An 18,764-nucleotide genomic window follows, 5' to 3' on the forward strand; every position below is an offset into this window, starting at 1 on the left:
TATGTTTTGTGTGCGAAGAGAAAAACAACACCGCACGCGGATTTTCCCTCGCTCATGTTTAGCGACAATTATGGTACCTCACTTCCTGCCGCTGTGCATCTAGGGAAGGAGTTTGTTGTTTCTCCAGATCCTTTCATTCCGTGATCACTTTAAATTGAGATTAAAATCTGTACATTTGATCGGTAAAGTTGGTGAACTTGTCAAGACAAGAAAATAATGTCGCTGTCTACAGCACGCTCGTTCCTGTCAGAAGCCGGTTACGGAGAGCAAGAGTTAGATGCTAATTCTGCTCTAATGGAACTGGACAAAGGTATGATCCTACTGTAGCTAACTTAGTAACGTTAACGTGTAATTAGCTGACATGTAATAATCAGATGTACGTGTTTAGCTAGCTAGCTGGCTTCTGCAACCGAACATCTGGATATGGTGGCTAGTTGGTTTCTTCCAAGTTCATGCTATCCATATTCCCTAACTATAGAATGTTAAATATGGATTGCTAAAATGCTCATGGGTGTGTTGTTGTACGCGCACTGCAGGGCTACGGTCCGGGAAGCTCGGCGAACAGTGCGAGGCGGTGGTCCTTTTCCCCAAACTCTTCCAGAAGTACCCGTTCCCCATCCTCATTAACTCCGCTTTCCTGAAGCTAGCGGACATCTTCCGACTCGGGTGGGTGGCTAAGTCTGCAAGTTTTTACTTGTCTCCTGTTGTCAAACAGTTTCCACTTACACTTGTTCACGCTGCACGATGTGCATGTAATTAATGAATGTTACTTGTCGGGCACTTCGCTATGTCTCCTGTGTGCAAACGGGGTGTAAGCTGCGGATGTTCTCCCGCCGCTGCAGGAACAACTTCCTGCGCCTGTGCGTGCTGAAGGTGACGCAGCAGAGCGAGAAGCACCTGGAGAAGATCCTGAACGTGGACGAGTTCGTGAAGAGGATCTTCTCCGTGATCCACAGCAACGACCCTGTGGCCCGGGCCATCACACTCCGGTAACGCCCCTCTAAACCCCCCTCTAGACCCCCCTCTGAACCCCTCTGAACCCCTCTAAACCCCCCTCTAAACCCCTCTAGACCCCCCTCTGAACCCCCCTCTAACCCCCCTCTGAACCCCTCTGAATCCCCCCCTCTGAACCCCCCTCTAAACCCCCCTCTGAACCCCTCTAAACCCCCCTCTAAACCCCCCTCTGAACCCCCCTCTAACCCCCCTCTGAACCCCTCTGAATCCCCCCTCTGAACCCCCCTCTGAACCCCCCTCTAAACGCCCCTCTAAACCCCCCTCTGAACCCCTCTGAACCCCCCTCTGAACCCCCCTCTGAACCCACCTCTGAACCCCTCTGAACCCCTCTAAACCCCCCTCTGAACCCCCCTCTGAACCCCCCTCTAAACCCCCCTCTAAACCCCCCTCTGAACCCCTCTAGACCCCCCTCTAAACCCCCCTCTAAACCCCCCTCTGAACCCCCCTCTAAACCCCCCTCTGAACCCCTCTAGACCCCCCTCTAAACCCCCCTCTAAACCCCCCTCTAAACCCCCCTCTGAACCCCCCTCTGAACCCCCCTCTAAACCCCCCTCTAAACCCCCCTCTGAACCCCTCTAGACCCCCCTCTAAACCCCCCTCTAAACCCCCCTCTGAACCCCCCTCTGAACCCCCCTCTAAACCTACCTCTGAACCCCCCTCTAAACCCCCCTGAACCCCCCTCTAAACCCCCCTCTGAACCCCTCTGAACCCCCCTCTGAACCCCCCTCTGAACCCCCCTCTGAACCCCCCTCTAAACCCCCCTCTGAACCCCCCTCTGAACCCCTCTGAACCCCCCTCTAACCCCCCCTCTAAACCCCCCTCTGAACCCCCCTCTGAACCCCTCTGAACCCCCCTCTAACCCCCCCTCTAAACCCCCCTCTAAACCCCTCTCTGAACCCCTCTGAACCCCCCTCTAACCCCCCCTCTAAACCCCCCTCTAAACCCCCCTCTGAACCCCCCTCTGAACCCCCCCTCTGAACCCCTCTGAACCCCCCTCTAAACCCCCCTCTGAACCCCCCTCTAAACCCCTCTGAACCCCCCCTCTGAACCCCCCTCTAACCCCCCCTCTGAACCCCCCTCTAACCCCCCCTCTGAACCCCCCTCTAACCCCCCCTCTAAACCCCCCTCTAACCCCCCCTCTGAACCCCCCTCTAACCCCCCCTCTGAACCCCCCTCTAACCCCCCCTCTGAACCCCCCTCTGAACCCCCCTCCCGGAGCTTAGCTATTCGCAGTCCTGGTCTCTACGTTTCATCCTCAACTGACTGTATTAATGATAATAATTTGTTAAAATGTTCTGGCTTCCCTGCCGCAGTGGGAAGCGCTCCTCGCTCCTCGCTCTAATTCTGTGGTTTTTCCCGTTCAGGATGCTGGGAAGCATGGCCTCCATCATCCCGGAGCGCAAGAGCGCACACCACAGCATCCGGCAGAGCCTGGACTCCCACGACAACGTGGAGGTGGAGGCGGCCATCTTCGCCGCGGCCAGCTTCTCCGCCCAGTCACAGTGAGAGACAGCGCTCTGTGGGGGAAGATCCGCCGCCCCCAGCCTCTACTGCCCCGTGCCCCTACTGCCCCAGCTTCTACTGCCCCCTGCCTCTCCTCTCTACTGCCCCCTGCCTCTACTGCCCCCTGCCTCTACTGCCCCCAGCCTCTACTGCCCCCTGCCTCTACTGCCATCAGTTTGATAGATCATTGCATTTATAAATCAGCTTTCCAAACACTCAAAGCACTTTAGTTTTGTGGGGGAAACTCGCCTCAACCAGCACCAATGTGCTGCACCCACCTGGGTGATGCGATGGCAGCCATTTTGAGCCAGAACGCTCACCACACACCAGCTGAGGTGGAGCAATGAACAATGCTTTTGCCAATTGAATCAGGGCATGATTAGTTAGGCTTCTTGAGGCTGTAGTTTGCCAATTAGCCATTATTATGTACAGTGTGGATATTTTAGCTTGTATCATTAGGTACTATTGGAATAGTGAAAATGGCAAAGTGTATAAACTACTTAAAGCTTGTGTTTGTTAAGTTGTGTTTTCTGCTTTGTCTCCTCTGCAGGGATTTCGCTGCAGGGATTTGCAATAAAATAAGCGAGATGATTCAAGGTGAGATTGTGCTGAGGCTTCAGATCTGAACTCTGACCTGGAAGCGCTTCACTGAAGCTTCACCCCGAGCGATTTCAGCTACAGCTTCAGATATAAGACAGCTGTGAAACTGAGCCCTAGAAACACAGGACATGGCTGTACATGAAGTCCAGGGCTTAAATAAGACAGGAAGTGTCTGAAATGTGCTTAAATAAGACAGGAAGTGTCTGAAATGTGCTTAAATAAGACAGGAAGTGTCTGAAATGTGCTTAAATAAGACAGGAAGTGGCTGAAATGTGCTTTAATAAGACAGGAAGTGTCTGAAATGTGCTTTAATAAGACAGGAAGTGTCTGAAATGTGCTTTAATAAGACAGGAAGTGTCTGAAATGTGCTTAAATAAGACCGGAAGTGTCTGAAATGTGCTTTAATAAGACAGGTGGTGTGTGACGCTGGTCTCGTCCCTCAGGCCTGGACACCCCGGTGGATCTGAAGCTGAAGCTGATCCCCACGCTGCAGCACATGCACCACGACGCTGGGCTGGCCTCCTGCAGCCGGGAGCTCCTCCAGCAGCTGCTCACCTCCTACCCCTCCACACACATGGTCATCACCAGCCTGCACACCTTCACCCAGCTGGCCACCTGCTCCCTCATACACATCCCCCAGCAGGTGAGTCCCACCTGCACCCTCATACACATCCCCCAGCAGGAGAGTCCCACCTGCACCCTCATACACATCCCCCAGCAGGTGAGACCTACCTGCTCTACCTGCTCCCTCATACACATCCCCCAGCAGGTGAGCCCTTCTTTGGACCAACTAAACACTCCAAACGCAATCAGAATCCTAGAATCAGGACTAAATACTGAAAGCTTTCTTATACCTGTACTAAGAAGGCAATTGAATACACAATGACTAATCAGAAACTGCTGAGAAGTCAACTGTTCAATTACATTTGGTCCCCTAAATTGGGGGGGACTGTAAATACCCTCAAATGAAAGGTGACAGTCATTCACCTCAAATCCAATGTCTACAGATGGACTACAGATCCAAAAGAACAGAAACTGTTCAAATACTTACGGACTGCACTGTATCTCTTTCTCTATCTCTCTCCATCTCTTTCTCTTTCTCTATCTCTTTCTCTCATCTCTCTACTCACTCTGCATCTTTCTATCTCTCGGTCACTCTCACTTCATTTCTGTCTTTCTCCATGTCTCTCTCCCTCTCCCGTGCGTGTTGCCGTGGTGACGTGTCTGCAGATCCAGCTCTTGCTGCGGTACCTGAAAGAGGACCCTCGCAGGGCGGTGAAGAGGCTCTCCATCCACGACCTGAAGCTGCTGGCCAAGAGGGCCCCTCACCTGTGGAGCAGGGAGAACACACAGGTACGCTCACCTGCCTCTCACCTGTATCTCACCCGTCTGTCTCTTACCTGTACACACATCTTACCTGTCTGTCTCTTACCTGTACACACATCTCACCTGGCCAAACACGTCAACTGTCTGTCTCTTACCTGTACACACATCTTACCTGTCTGTCTCTTACCTGTACACACGTCTCACCTGGCCAAATACGTCAACTGTCTGTCTCTTACCTGTACACACATCTCACCTGGCCAAACACGTCAACTATCTGTCTCTTACCTGTACGTATATATATTACCTGTGGAGCCGGGAGAACACACCTGTGCTCACCTGTATCTCACCTGTCTGTCTCTTACCTGGCCAAACACATCTCCTGTGTGTGTGTCCTCTGAATGCAGATGCTGTGTATGTGTGTGTGTATGAGTGAGTGTGTGAGTGTATGTACTATGTATTTATGTGCGTGTGTGTGTGAGTGTATGTACTATGTATTTATGTGCTTGTGTGTGTATTATCTATTTACGTGTGTGTGTGTGTGTGACCCCTCTCTCTGCAGACGCTGTGAGAGTGTGAGAGTGTGAGAGTGTGAGAGTGTGAGAGAGTGAGAGAGTGAGTGTAATATCTATTTCTGTGTGTGTGTGTGTGTGTGTGTGTGTGTGTGTGTGTGTGTGTGTGTATGTGTGTACTATGTATTTATGTGTGTGTGTGTGTGTGTGTGTGTGTGTGTGTGTGTGTACTATGTATTTATGTGTGTGTGTTCTCTCTGCAGACGCTGTGTGAGTGTGCTCTCAGTATCCCCTACAACAGTCTGAAGCTGGGCATGCTGTCTGTGCTCTCCACCCTGTCTGCCAGCATCGCCATCAAACAGTACTTCAGCTCGAACACAGGTACCTCTCCCCTTTATACACACACACACACACACACACACACACACACTCTACTGCAGGTACCTCTTACCTTTATACACACACACACACACACTCTACTGCAGGTACCTCTTACCTTTATATACACATACACACACACACACACACACACACACATCAAACAGTACTTCAGCTCGAACACAGGTACCTCTCCCCTTTATACACACACACTCTACTGCAGGTACCTCTTACCTTTATACACACACACACACACACACACACACACACTCTACTGCAGGTACCTCTTACCTTTATATACACACACACACACACACACATCAAACAGTACTTCAGCTCTAACACAGGTACCTCTCACCTTTATATATATATATATATACACACACACACACACACACACACACACACATACACACTACTCTACTGTGAGTACACAATATATCCATACCTCTGCTCTAAAGGTATTTTCCAACAAAGTGATTTTTCTCCTCCCATTCCTGTGAGCTTCAGTCACTGCAGTGAAGTGCACCTTTCAGACCTGTGCCCACAGGAGGCAGGGCTACTCCACTCCCTTCCTGTAGGGGGTGCTGTAGTCCAGCAGGGTCCCAGACTCTGTCACTCGGGGTCCCAGGAACAATGTGTTTGAGCTCTGATGAGAAGATGTTGAATCTGGCTCACAGCTGCATCTTGGTTGTGATATTGGTCCAGAAAAAAAACACGTCTGCTCAACGTTGATCTGTTATTCCGTGTTGCTGTGGCAACTGGGAATTTTCGGGAATGTCAGGCCGGCTCTGATCTGGTTTTCCGCAGCCCCCGCCCGGCCCACTGACCTGGTCCGCCTGGCGCAGGAGAGCTGTTACCACAGCAACCTGGCGGTGGCCGCGCACGGCGTGACGGTCCTGTGCAACATCGCCATTTCCTGTCCGGAGAAAGGTGGGAGGGCGTGTCCCAGAATGCACCGCGGCTTACCTGCAGCTCAGATCCACCTTCACAGGGGTTTCTATTGACCTGCTTTACCTGTAGGACAGACACACCTGAGATACCATTACATTATATGTTACAATGTATTACATTACATACCATTACGTTATGGTGCACACACACACACACTTACTACAGGGGGTCAGACTTTAGGCTCCAGACAGCTCAGTGTGTTTGAGGTTTTAACAGGAGGCTGTTTCCCCCCACAGAGGTGCTGCAGCTGGAGCAGGACACTGTTTTGGGGGTGGAGTCTCTGCTGGTGATGTGTTGCCAGGACGACAGCCCCAGCGCCCAGGCGACGCTGAAGGTAGCGTTTGATTGGCACATCCTCTCTTGCAAAAGACAAACAAACAGATGCTTCAGAAACAACAAGGGGGCTAAAAGACAGAGACAGGTGACACACAGGTGATAAGTCCAGGACCAGTGTGAGGAGATGAGTCTCTGCTCTTATGGGAACGGGGAGGTCGTGACCCTGGCCCTCCAGGATTGATGGAGTTTGAGATTGCTGCCTTGCTTGCAGACAGGAAACAAAGTTTTCCTTGTTAACCCTTGACCTCTGACCCCTGACCCCAGACGGCGCTGACCTCCCTGGTGCGGTTGCTGCGGAGCCGGCCCCACCTCAGCCAGCCGGCGGTGGACTTCCTGCTGAGCCAGCTGTACCACGCCCGCGACCCCGCCCGCGACCCCGCCCGCGACCCCGCCCGCGACCCCGCCCGCGACCCCGCCCGTGACCCCGCCCGCGACCCCGCCCGCGTGCTCATGTGCCACGCCCTGGCGGCCATCGCCACGCACATGCCCGTGCTGGGGGAGGGCATGCTGGGAGATCTGATGGAGCTGTACCGCGTCGCAGGCCGATCGACCTCCGACCGACAGCAGGAGCTGCTGGTGAGAGACCCGCAGAGACGCACTGTAACTGAGACCCACAGGGACACACTGTAACCCTGACACACTGTAACTGAGACCCACAGAGACGCACTGTAACTGACATACTGTAACTGAGACCCACAGAGAGGCACTGTAACTGAGACCCACAGAGACACACTGTAACTGACACACTGTAACTGAGACCCACAGGGACACACTGTAACTGACATACTGTAACTGAGACCCACAGAGACGCACTGTAACTGAGACCCACAGAGACACACTGTAACTGACACACTGTAACTGAGACCCACAGGGACACACTGTAACTGACACACTGTAACTGAGACCCACAGAGACGCACTGTAACTGAGACATACTGTAACTGAAACCCACAGAGGCACACTGTAACTGAGACCCACAGAGACGCACTGTAACTGACATACTGTAACTGAGACCCACAGAGACGCACTGTAACTGAGACCCACAGGGACACACTGTAACTGAGACCCACAGGGACACACTGTAACTGAGATCCACAGAGACACACTGTAACTGAGACCCACAGACACACACTGTAACTGAGACCCACAGAGACGCACTGTAACTGAGACCCACAGAGACGCACTGTAACTGAGACCCACAGAGACACACTGTAACTGACACACTGTAACTGAGACCCACAGGGACACACTGTAACCATGACACACTGTAACTGAGACCCACAGAGACACACTGTAACTGAGACCCACAGGGACACACTGTAACCATGACGCACTGTAACTGAGACCCACAGAGACACACTGTAACTGAGACCCACAGGGACACACTGTAACTGACACACTGTAACTGAGACCCACTGAGACGCACTGTAACTGACACACTGTAACTGAGACCCACAGAGACGCACTGTAACTGAGACCCACAGAGACGCACTGTAACTGAGACCCACAGGGACACACTGTAACTGACACACTGTAACTGAGACCCACAGGGACACACTGTAACTGAGACCCACAGAGACACACTGTAACTGAGACCCACAGAGACACACTGTAACTGAGATCCACAGAGACACACTGTAACTGAGACCCACAGAGACGCACTGTAACCCTGACACACTGTAACTAAGACCCACAGAGACGCACTGTAACTGAGACCCACAGAGACACACTGTAACTGAGACCCACAGAGACACACTGTAACTGAGACCCACAGGGACACACTGTAACTGACACACTGTAACTGAGACCCACTGAGACGCACTGTAACTGACACACTGTAACTGAGACCCACAGAGACGCACTGTAACTGAGACCCACAGAGACACACTGTAACTGAGACCCACAGAGACACACTGTAACTGACACACTGTAACTGAGACCCACAGAGACGCACTGTAACTGAGACATACTGTAACTGAGACCCACAGAGAGACACTGTAACTGAGACCCACAAAGACGCACTGTAACTGAGACCCACAGAGACGCACTGTAACTGAGACCCACAGAGACACACTGTAACTGACACACTGTAACTGAGACCCACAGAGACGCACTGTAACTGAGACATACTGTAACTGAGGCCCACAGAGACACACTGTAACTGAGACCCACAGAGACGCACTGTAACTGACATACTGTAACTGAGACCCACAGAGACGCACTGTAACTGAGACCCACAGAGACACACTGTAACTGACACACTGTAACTGAGACCCACAGAGACGCACTGTAACTGAGACATACTGTAACTGAGGCCCACAGAGACACACTGTAACTGAGACCCACAGAGACGCACTGTAACTGACATACTGTAACTGAGACCCACAGAGACGCACTGTAACTGAGACCCACAGAGACACACTGTAACTGACACACTGTAACTGAGACCCACAGGGACACACTGTAACTGACACACTGTAACTGAGACCCACAGGGACACACTGTAACTGAGATCCACAGAGACGCACTGTAACCCTGACGCACTGTAACTGAGACCCACAGAGACGCACTGTAACTGAGACCCACAGAGACACACTGTAACTGACATACTGTAACTGAGACCCACAGAGACGCACTGTAACTGAGACCCACAGAGACACACTGTAACTGACACACTGTAACTGAGACCCACAGGGACACACTGTAACTGACACACTGTAACTGAGACCCACAGGGACACACTGTAACTGAGACCCACAGAGACACACTGTAACTGAGATCCACAGAGACGCACTGTAACCCTGACGCACTGTAACTGAGACCCACAGAGACGCACTGTAACTGAGACATACTGTAACTGAGACCCACAGAGACACACTGTAACTGAGACCCACAGAGACGCACTGTAACTGAGACACACTGTAACTGACACCCACACAGACGCATTGTAACCCTGACGCACTGTAACTGAGACATACTGTAACTGAGACCCACAGAGACACACTGTAACTGACACCCACACAGACGCATTGTAACCCTGACGCACTGTAACTGAGACATACTGTAACTGAGACCCACAGAGACATACTGTAACTAACACCCACACAGATGCATTGTAACCCTGACGCATTGTAACCCTGACACACACTGTAACTGAGACACACAGAGACGCATTGTAACCCTGACGCAGTGTAACTGACACACGCTGTAACCGTAACGCTCTGAACCACAGTCTCTCAGCCTCGTGTGTGTGTGGCAGGTCTCCCTGGCGACGGTGGTGTTTGTGGCCAGTCAGGCGTCTCTCTCGGCCGAGGTGAAGACTGTGATCAAGCAGCAGCTGGAGGACGTGGCCAACGGCTGGACCGTGTACCGCATCGCCCGCCAAGCCTCCCGCATGGTGAGAGAGAGAGAGAGAGAGAGTGTGTGTGTGTGTGTGTGTGTGTGTGTCTGTACAGTGTGTGTGTGAGAGCGAGAGTGTGTGTGTGTGTGTGTGTGTGTGTGTGTGTTCTCAGGGCTGTCATGAGCTGTGCAGTGAGCTGTATCTGAGTGTGTGTGTGTGTGTGTGTGTGTGTGTGTGTGTGTGTGTGTGTGTGTTCTCAGGGCTGTCATGAGCTGTGCAGTGAGCTGTACCAGAGCCTGCGCACGCGTGTGGCGTCGGAGCATTTCTACTTCTGGCTGAACAGTCTGAAGGAGTTCTCCCAGGCTGAGCACTGCCTGAGCGCCCTGCAGGAGGGGGACTACAGCGGGGCTATGGCCGCCATCGCCGAGGCCCTGCGCGCCTATCAGAAGGGCATCGCCTCGCTCACGGTCAGTACCGCTAACCCGCTAACGCAAACCGCTAACCCGCTAATGCACACCGCTAACCAAAACGCACACTGCTAAACCTGTACTGCTAACGCACACCGCTAACCGAAACGCACACTGCTAAACCTACACCGCTAACCAAAACACACACTGCTAAATCTGTACCACTAACCGCTAATGCACACCGCTAACCAAAACATACACTGCTAAACCTGTACTGCTAACACACACTGCTAAACCTACACCGCTAACCAAAACACACACTGCTAAATCTGTACCACTAACCGCTAATGCACACCGCTAACCAAAACATACACTGCTAAACCTGTACTGCTAATGCACACCGCTAACCAAAACACACACCGCTAAACCTGTACTGCTAACCCGTTAACGCAAGGCGCTAATCGGTACCGCTAACACACCGCTAACCCACTGGGACCACTAGCGTTCTCCTTGCAGTTTTGGTAAGGGGTAGTTGTATCGGGTTAGGGGGCTTGGTTATGGGGTTAGGGTTAGTGTTGGTACAGGGTTAGGGTTAGGGTCTGGTTATGAGGTTAGGGTTAGTGTTGGTACAGGGTTAGGGTCAGGGTCAGGGTTGTGGATGGTGAGGTGTTGTGTTGGTACAGGGTCAGGGTCGTGGATAGTGAGGTGTTGTCTCTCTCCCCCAGGCTGCCAGTACTCCCCTCAGCCCGCTCTCGTTCCAGTGTGAGTTTGTGAAGCTGCGCATCGCTGCCCTGCAGGCTCTGTCCCAGCTCCTCTGTACCTGCAGCAGCCTGAAGACCAGCCCCCCCCCGGCCATCGCCGCCACCATCGCCCTGAGCTCCGGCAACGAGCTGCAGCGCTGCGGACGCATCTCCACGCAGGTACACACACCTGTACACACACCTGTACACACACCTGTACACACCTGTACACACACCTGTGCACACCTGTACACACACTCGCACACCTGTACACACACCTGTACACACACCTGTGCACACACACACACACACACACACCTGTACACACACACACATACACACCACATCATACACATCTCCACTCAGGTACACACACCTGTACACACACACACACCTGTACACACACCTGTACACACACTCACACACCTGTACACACACATACACATCATACACATCTCCACTCAGGTACACACACCTGTGCACACATTACCGAACTGCTCTACCTTTTGAGCGGTTTGTTTTGATGATTTAAAGCGAAAGTCCCCTGGTGTGAGGCGTAATTCACCTCAGTAGCTCCTGCACGTGTGTGCTGTCTGCATTCCTATAAGGCCTTTAAGGCCATCTCATATTGGTTAATAAAACATGATCATATCTTGCTGCGGAATGAAAGATTAATAAGACATCAATAATGAATGCGGGGTAATAAACGATGAGGTTATAGATCGGTCGGGTCGGTACAGGACGGGAGTGAACATCGCAGCGGTGACCTTGGTCCGTGCGATCCGGACCTTGCGGTGGTTTTGATTTTCCTCGTGACGGGGTGCGTGTCTCGGGCAGATGCGGGTGTCGATGGAGGAGTTCCGCAGCCTGGCGGGCCGCTACGCCGAGCTGTACCAGTCCTCCTTCGACGCGGACGCCGCCACCCTCAGGGGCCTGGAGCTGTATCCTTTCCCCTCCCGCGTCCCAGCGTTCACCCGCATCATCCGGCGTGAACAACGACCACCTGACCAGCTTAATCAGCTCATGTTTCCTACAGAACGTAGGCCCGTGGGCCTTAGGGGCAGCCTGTAGCCGAGTGGCTGAGATGCATGACTAGGACCTGGAAGGTTGGTGGTTCAAGTCCCAATATAGCCATGATAAGATCCACACAGCTGCAGAGCCCTTGAGCAAGGCTCCTGACCCCACATTGCTCCAGGGGGGGATTGGCCCCTGCTCATTCTAATCAACTGTAAGTTGCTTTGGATAAAATAATACTACAGAAAGCAGTGGTCTGTGTAGGAAGGGGTCTAGGGGGGCGTGTGTTTGGCGGGTTTCACCTTTACTTGCCGCTCCAGACAGCAGCAGAGCTGCCTGCTGATCTCCCATGTGATCGAGGCGCTGATCCTGGACCCGCACGCCGCCAGGTGAGACCCCACCCTTTCCACAGCGTCCTCATTGGGCCAGAGCAACAGCCAATCAGCAGCATTTACCACCTTCATCACCTTTGGTCACAAAATAATCGGTTCATTTTCTTTGACAAACATCACTTATTTTCACCAATATTCATCACCAAAAGGTCTTCTTTCTCATCACTTTAATACTACACAGGGATATGTCTGCGGTCCTTAGTGGCCCGTGTAGAAAGATTTAAGGTTACTGGCCCATGTAGAAAGGTTAAAGGTTAAAGGGTGTGTTCTGCCCCCAGCTTCCCGGACTACAGTTCCCAGGGTTCCGAGCAGGCGCAGAGCGAGTACGAGCGGCGGCTGATGTCCGTTTTCAGCCACGTGCTGGAGGAGGTGGAGTCTCTGAGCAGGAAACACCCCCCTGTCTCCTACCTGGTCAGTGCACTACATCTCCCATCAGCCCCTGCACTGAGCACTACATCTCCCATCACCCCCTGCACTGAATGGAAGATGTATGTGCCAGTTTCTGATTGGCTGTGGAAAAAGAGGGAGAGCCAAGCAGTGTGAAGAATGTCTCTGATTGGCTGTGTGACTGTGTTTGTGCCGGTCCCTGATTGGCTGTGTCACTGTGGTTGTGCTGGTCACTGATTGGCTGTGTCTGTGTGGTTGTGCCAGTCTCTGATTGGCTGTATCACTGTGGCTGTGCCGGTCTCTGATTGGCTGTGTCACTGCGGTTGTGCCGGTCTCTGATTGGCTGTGTCACTGCGGTTGTGCCGGTCTCTGATTGGCTGTGTCACTGTGGCTGTGCTGGTCTCTGATTGGCTGTGTCACTGTGGTTGTGTCGGTCCCTGATTGGCTGTGTCACTGTGGTTGTGCCGGTCACTGATTGGCTGTGTCTGTGTGGTTGTGCCAGTCTCTGATTGGCTGTGTCACTGTGGCTGTGCTGGTCTCTGATTGGCTGTGTCTGTCTCCTCCAGCACACGGGTTGCCTGTGTGACGCGGTCATCGCCCTGCTGAAGGTGCCACTCTCCTTTCAGAGATATTTCTTCCAGAAGCTGCAGTCCACCAGCATCAAGGTACCGGAGGGGGGGCTGTGGCGGTGGGGGTGTGTGACGGGGGTGCCACACACTCAGATACCCACCCTAAAGGCCCTTCCACACCAAGAGCCATAACGATAACTTTACCGATAACGATGCAAGCATCCACACTGATGAACGATCTGTAAAATCGCTCAGTGATCCCAACGATATCGTTTGTCACTCTGTGTTACTAAGAGTTGTGGCGTGGACTTGAATGGTTTTCAGAACAATATATTTATAGGTATTGTTATAGTTATCGTTGGACAGGCCTTTACTGAGGAAACCACGTTCTGCCTCTGATTTGTCCTTTTTAACTCATTTTCTTTCTTTTTTTGTCCTCGTTAGCTGGCTCTTTCCCCCTCCCCCCGGAGCCCCACTGAGCCAATCCCGGTGCAGAACAACCAGCAGCTGACTCTGAAGGTGGAGGGCGTGGTCCAGCATGGCTCCGCCCCCGGGCTCTTTAGGAAGATCCAGTCAGTCTGCCTGAACGTCAACTCCACCCTGCAGAGCAAGTCTGGGCAGGACTACAAGGTAACGGACTGGACTGTGATGTCATGGACCGGACTGTGATGTCACAGACTGGACTACCAGCTAACGGACTAGACTGTGATGTCACAGACTGGACTACAAGGTAACGGACTGGACTGTGATGTCACAGACTGGACTACGAGGTAACGGACTGGACTGTGATGTCACAGACTGGACTATGACGTAACGGACTGGAAAGCAACATTTCTCTCTCTCACACACACACACACACACACACACACACACACACACACAGTCTGTTTGTACAGCAGCACTGATTGCTTTAAGAGTCCAGGGCTAGGAGGGAATGGCCGGAAATGATGGGGGGGGGGGGGGGGTCAGACCAGGCAGGGACCACACGAGTGTGTCCTCACTTTATTGATTGAATAACAGCTCGCCAGCTTACACATCCACAGACAACCCAAAACAAAGCAAAGTGAGCTGCAGTTCCTCTGTCAGTTAAACGGCATTACAGTGGAGATAATGTGCAGTAAACAGGAAGTGGTGTGCTGGAAACAGGAAGTGACGTGGCGGGAGCCAGGCTGTCAAACAGGAAGGAGTCACAGAAAACATCCTCAGTGTTCTCTCCCCGCCCTCTTCCGGCAGGTTCCGCTGGACACGAAGGCCAATGAGATCGAGCGGAGGGTGGAGCCTCACAACGACTACTTCAGCACGCAGTTCCTGCTGAACTTCTCGGTGCTGGGCACGCACGCGGTCACCGTGGAGACGTCGGTGGTGGACGGCAGTGGGATCGAGTGGAAGACGGGCCCCAGGAGCACCATGTCGGTGAAATCGCTGGAGGACCCGTACTCCCAACAGCTCCGCCACCAGCTGCAGCAATCCCAGCAGCCCCTGCCCCAGCCCGCGCCCCAGCGCAGCGTGTACGCACGCTTCCAGTGACCCCGCCCACCGCGACCATGCCCCGCCCACCGTGACCATGCCCCGCCCACCATCACCACCATGCCCCGCCCACCGTGACCACGCCCCGCCCACCGTGACAACCATGCCCCGCCCACTCTAGCCCTGTCCCGCCCACTACACCCATGTCTGCACCTCAAAAACAGGACTTTTTTTGCAAATCGCATTCTCCTGTACAGCAGCAGAAATGTGCATTTTACCTGTTGTAGGAAGAAAAGGTTTCTACACTTCAAATCTGTCCTCCCTGACACTGGCTAAAGTGTAATAATGATGATGATTATTAAACAAAAACCTTAACAAGCCTGCAGCCTTCATTCATATTCCTGCAGTGAAGAGTTGGGCTATACCATCAGCTCTGTGGGGGTTAAGAATGGTGAACGCTTGGGCCATACCATCAGCTCTGTGGGGGTTAAGAATGGTGAACGCTTGGGCCATACCATCAGCTCTGTGGGGGTTAAGAATGGTGAACATTTGGGCCATACCATCAGCTCTGTGGGGGTTAAGAATGGTGAACGCTTGGGCCATACCATCAGCTCTGTGGGGGTTAAGAATGGTGAACGTTTGGGCTATACCATCAGCTCTGTGGGGGTTAAGAATGGTGAAGCTTGGGCCATACCATCAGCTCTGTGGGGGTTAAGAATGGTGAAGCTTGGGCTATACCATCAGCTCTGTGGGGGTTACGAATGGTGAACGCTTGGGCCATACCATCAGCTCTGTGGGGGGTTAAGAATGGTGAACACTTGGGCTATACCATCAGCTCTGTGGGGGTTAAGAATGGTGAACACTTGGGCCATACCATCAGCTCTGTGGGGGGTTAAGAATGGTGAACGCTTGGGCCATACCATCAGCTCTGTGGGGGGTTAAGAATGGTGAACACTTGGGCCATACCATCAGCTCTGTGGGGGTTAAAAGGGGTGAACGGCTTCATTTCATGCACAGTTTATGAAAGCACTGACAATTACACAGTCTGTGTGGCAGCATTGTGATGTGCAGTCAGCAGTCTGTGATCGTCTCGGCTCGTTAATTGTACATTTCTTCAAAATTTGGCAACAGGCTTCTTTTTTCTCTTTATATATATATATATATATATATATATATAAAGCTGTCATTTCCAAAGCCGTCACTGTTGAGGGGCTGAATTGGCCTAATTCACGTCACACACCCCGGCATGTGTCCCGGTCCGTGATCAGCATGCGCTGGCCGCGCAGAGGTGGTCCGCTCTCCTCACACGAGCTCATTAATTCCACAGAGATCATTTTAATAATCTCTCAGTCCAGCGCCGCTTCCACTGAACACGGGAGGAGAGACCGCCCGTCAGAATCCAGAACAGCGGGTTTGTTTGCTGAGGTAAAACAGCCAGTTATTCTCGTCACTGTGACAGACTGAGTCCTGTCCTCTGTGAAGGGCCCAAGCACTGGGCCCTGAGGGACGCCGGGCCTAAGATCAAGACTGACTGAGCGTGTCTGAGGGCTGATGACAGGATGTAACCTAACAGGGTGTAAAGTGAAACCGCGTAACCCCGCAGGGTGTAACTGCACTCGGCTAGGTGGTGCTAAGGCCCGTCCACACCGAGAACGGTAATTATAACGAGAACTACACCGCGCCCACACCGACGAACCACAGCGTTCTGCGAGTCGACTCTCCGCCCCGTCGGCCGCCATTTTGAATGGGACGCCCTGTGAAATCAGCACTGAAAGTGAATTCAGCCCTGGAAGTGATCCTGACCGTGTCATTCATCACTGCCGTCGTGGTTACAGCTGTGGTGTGGGCTCCACTTGAGTTACAAGGATTTTTAAAACGATATTTATATTTATATAATATTTATAGCTATAGTTATCGTTCTTGGTGTGGACAGGCCTCTGCTGGTGGGACCAGCATAAACAACCTTTTATTCCCGTTTTACTACAGTGTGGGATGAGCGACCGGCGGGTGTGATGGAGTGATGAATGAATTTCTTTTGTCCTTTAATAGATTTAATGGCTGCCCCCCCCCCCACACCCCCCTCCTACAGCAGCTGGGGTGAGAGGGAGTGGAGTGGGGTCCTAATTGAGCTGTCCCTGCTAATGCCTTTTTGAGTTTTTCAACAACAGCAGCAGAAAGCACTGAGCAGCTGATCCTTTGGAAGAGGAAATCGGCGGCTTTCTAGAAATAGAATTGGCTGTCTGACACCAAAACAAAATGTAAAAAATAAAAAAAGCAAGATATCAGCAGTAGGCTGTCCTAGTTTCGTCCCCCGTTAGCAGAAAATACGCCAGACATCAAAGAGCAAACACAAACGCCAAGTCCGTGGCAGTTAGGACAGGCAATTTAAAAAATACTGCAAGCTGTGTCGAAGGTTTCTGTCTTTTCACCCCTCTCTCTCTCTCTATCTCCCTCTCCCTCTCTCCCCTCCTCCCCTCCCTTCATCCCAACCTCTCTCTTTTTCTCTCATAAATCTTTTTAAGCGTGAGAATTCGCTCGGGGACGTCTTCCATCGTGTTTGGGGACACCCAGAGGCCTGTCTCGCTGATTCCCCGGGTTCGTTTTTGACACGTGGCTCTGCCACTGACTGACGATGGATAACTGCCCAGGGATGCAGGGTTTCAGTTGGCGGGACTATCCCCGTCTCGTTGGAAGCAGGAAGATGGTGACAGAGGGCAGAGCATTTTTGGCCTACAAATATTTCTAAAAGAGAGAATATGTTTGTTTGACAGACAGCCAGAGGTCAACAATGTGCAGGTGTTTACCTTAGGTCAAAGGTCACAGCAAGACTAAAATGGAGAGAAAATGGTAAATCGGTGAGAGGCTCAAACGCTGTTTTAAACAGCAGTTTTAAAATCAGTTTAACCTATACTGCTCTGTTCAACCAAACTCCTGCTATATAAGCAGACAAATAAAATAAAAGCAATACAAATTTAGCATTACAAACGCATGTCTGTATGAAGTAAATCGGACCTGCCGGATAGAGCTGGTTTCAGTTGATTGTGCAAGCTGGTGAGGGTTACAGGCATCCTCACATTCCTGCGGAGGTTTTTCCGGTCTTCAGCTTCGGGAATTCCATCCCGGACATGTTCAGCTTCATCCCAAAGCTCCCGTTCTTCCCTCTCTCCGAAAACATCATTCCTGACATTCCTTACGGCATCTTAGTGCCCTTTGATTTCTGTTTCAGCACATCAGTCTCCCGCTGAAGGTTCATCAATAATTCATAGAGAGTGTTTGTGTGTGTGTGTGTGACAGAGAGAGCGAGAGAGAGCGAGAGACTACCTTCCCCGTAACAATATCTGCTTCGTTTTCTTCTCAGAACGACACTCCAGCTTTTTACTGGAGAGTCCAGTACAGACAATTAGGCAACACTTCACTTGAGCCCCTCGCCATAAGGCAGACATAACACAGTCATACACATGACATGACAAGATGGCATAACAGATAACGTCAGGTCATGTCAAATGACATGAAACTGCCATCACTGTGCTATAAATGCTACCATAGATGATGTGTTTACTGAAAAATGTATGACCGTATCATGTGATTTGACATAAACCGACTAACATCAGCTGCTATGGCATCTTGTGACATGTTATGTCATGTATTTGACATGTGTTATTTATGTCCACCTTGTGTTGAAAGGTTGAAGTAAAGCGTCACTGAAAATGACATGAAAGCTGCTTTAGTTTATCTTATTTTATGAATGAGCAGACGATTATGTTCGGGGTCCAGTAGACTCCATTCTGTCTTAGAGATCTAACAACAAGTTATCCTTATTTTTTTAAAC

At 51.7% G+C, this 18,764-nt stretch overlaps 1 protein-coding gene across 1 annotated transcript; it reads left to right on the forward strand.

The window, feature by feature from the left end:
* Positions 1-98: 98 nt before the first annotated feature.
* Positions 99-15,313, forward strand: ints7 (integrator complex subunit 7). The gene is made up of 20 exons (XM_061242543.1): positions 99-310; positions 537-666; positions 843-989; positions 2,379-2,516; positions 3,068-3,114; positions 3,561-3,760; positions 4,348-4,470; positions 5,216-5,333; positions 6,141-6,263; positions 6,521-6,618; positions 6,885-7,196; positions 9,879-10,016; positions 10,220-10,426; positions 11,092-11,286; positions 11,944-12,047; positions 12,441-12,509; positions 12,791-12,923; positions 13,466-13,564; positions 13,913-14,098; positions 14,702-15,313. The coding sequence occupies exons 1-20, from the start codon at positions 217-219 to the stop codon at positions 14,993-14,995; spliced, it is 2,955 nt and encodes a 984-aa protein (XP_061098527.1). The 5' UTR covers positions 99-216; the 3' UTR covers positions 14,996-15,313.
* Positions 15,314-18,764: the final 3,451 nt, after the last annotated feature.

The sequence above is a fragment of the Conger conger genome, chromosome 5 (genome assembly GCF_963514075.1).
Source record: "Conger conger chromosome 5, fConCon1.1, whole genome shotgun sequence".
In the NCBI taxonomy this organism is placed as follows: domain Eukaryota; kingdom Metazoa; phylum Chordata; class Actinopteri; order Anguilliformes; family Congridae; genus Conger; species Conger conger.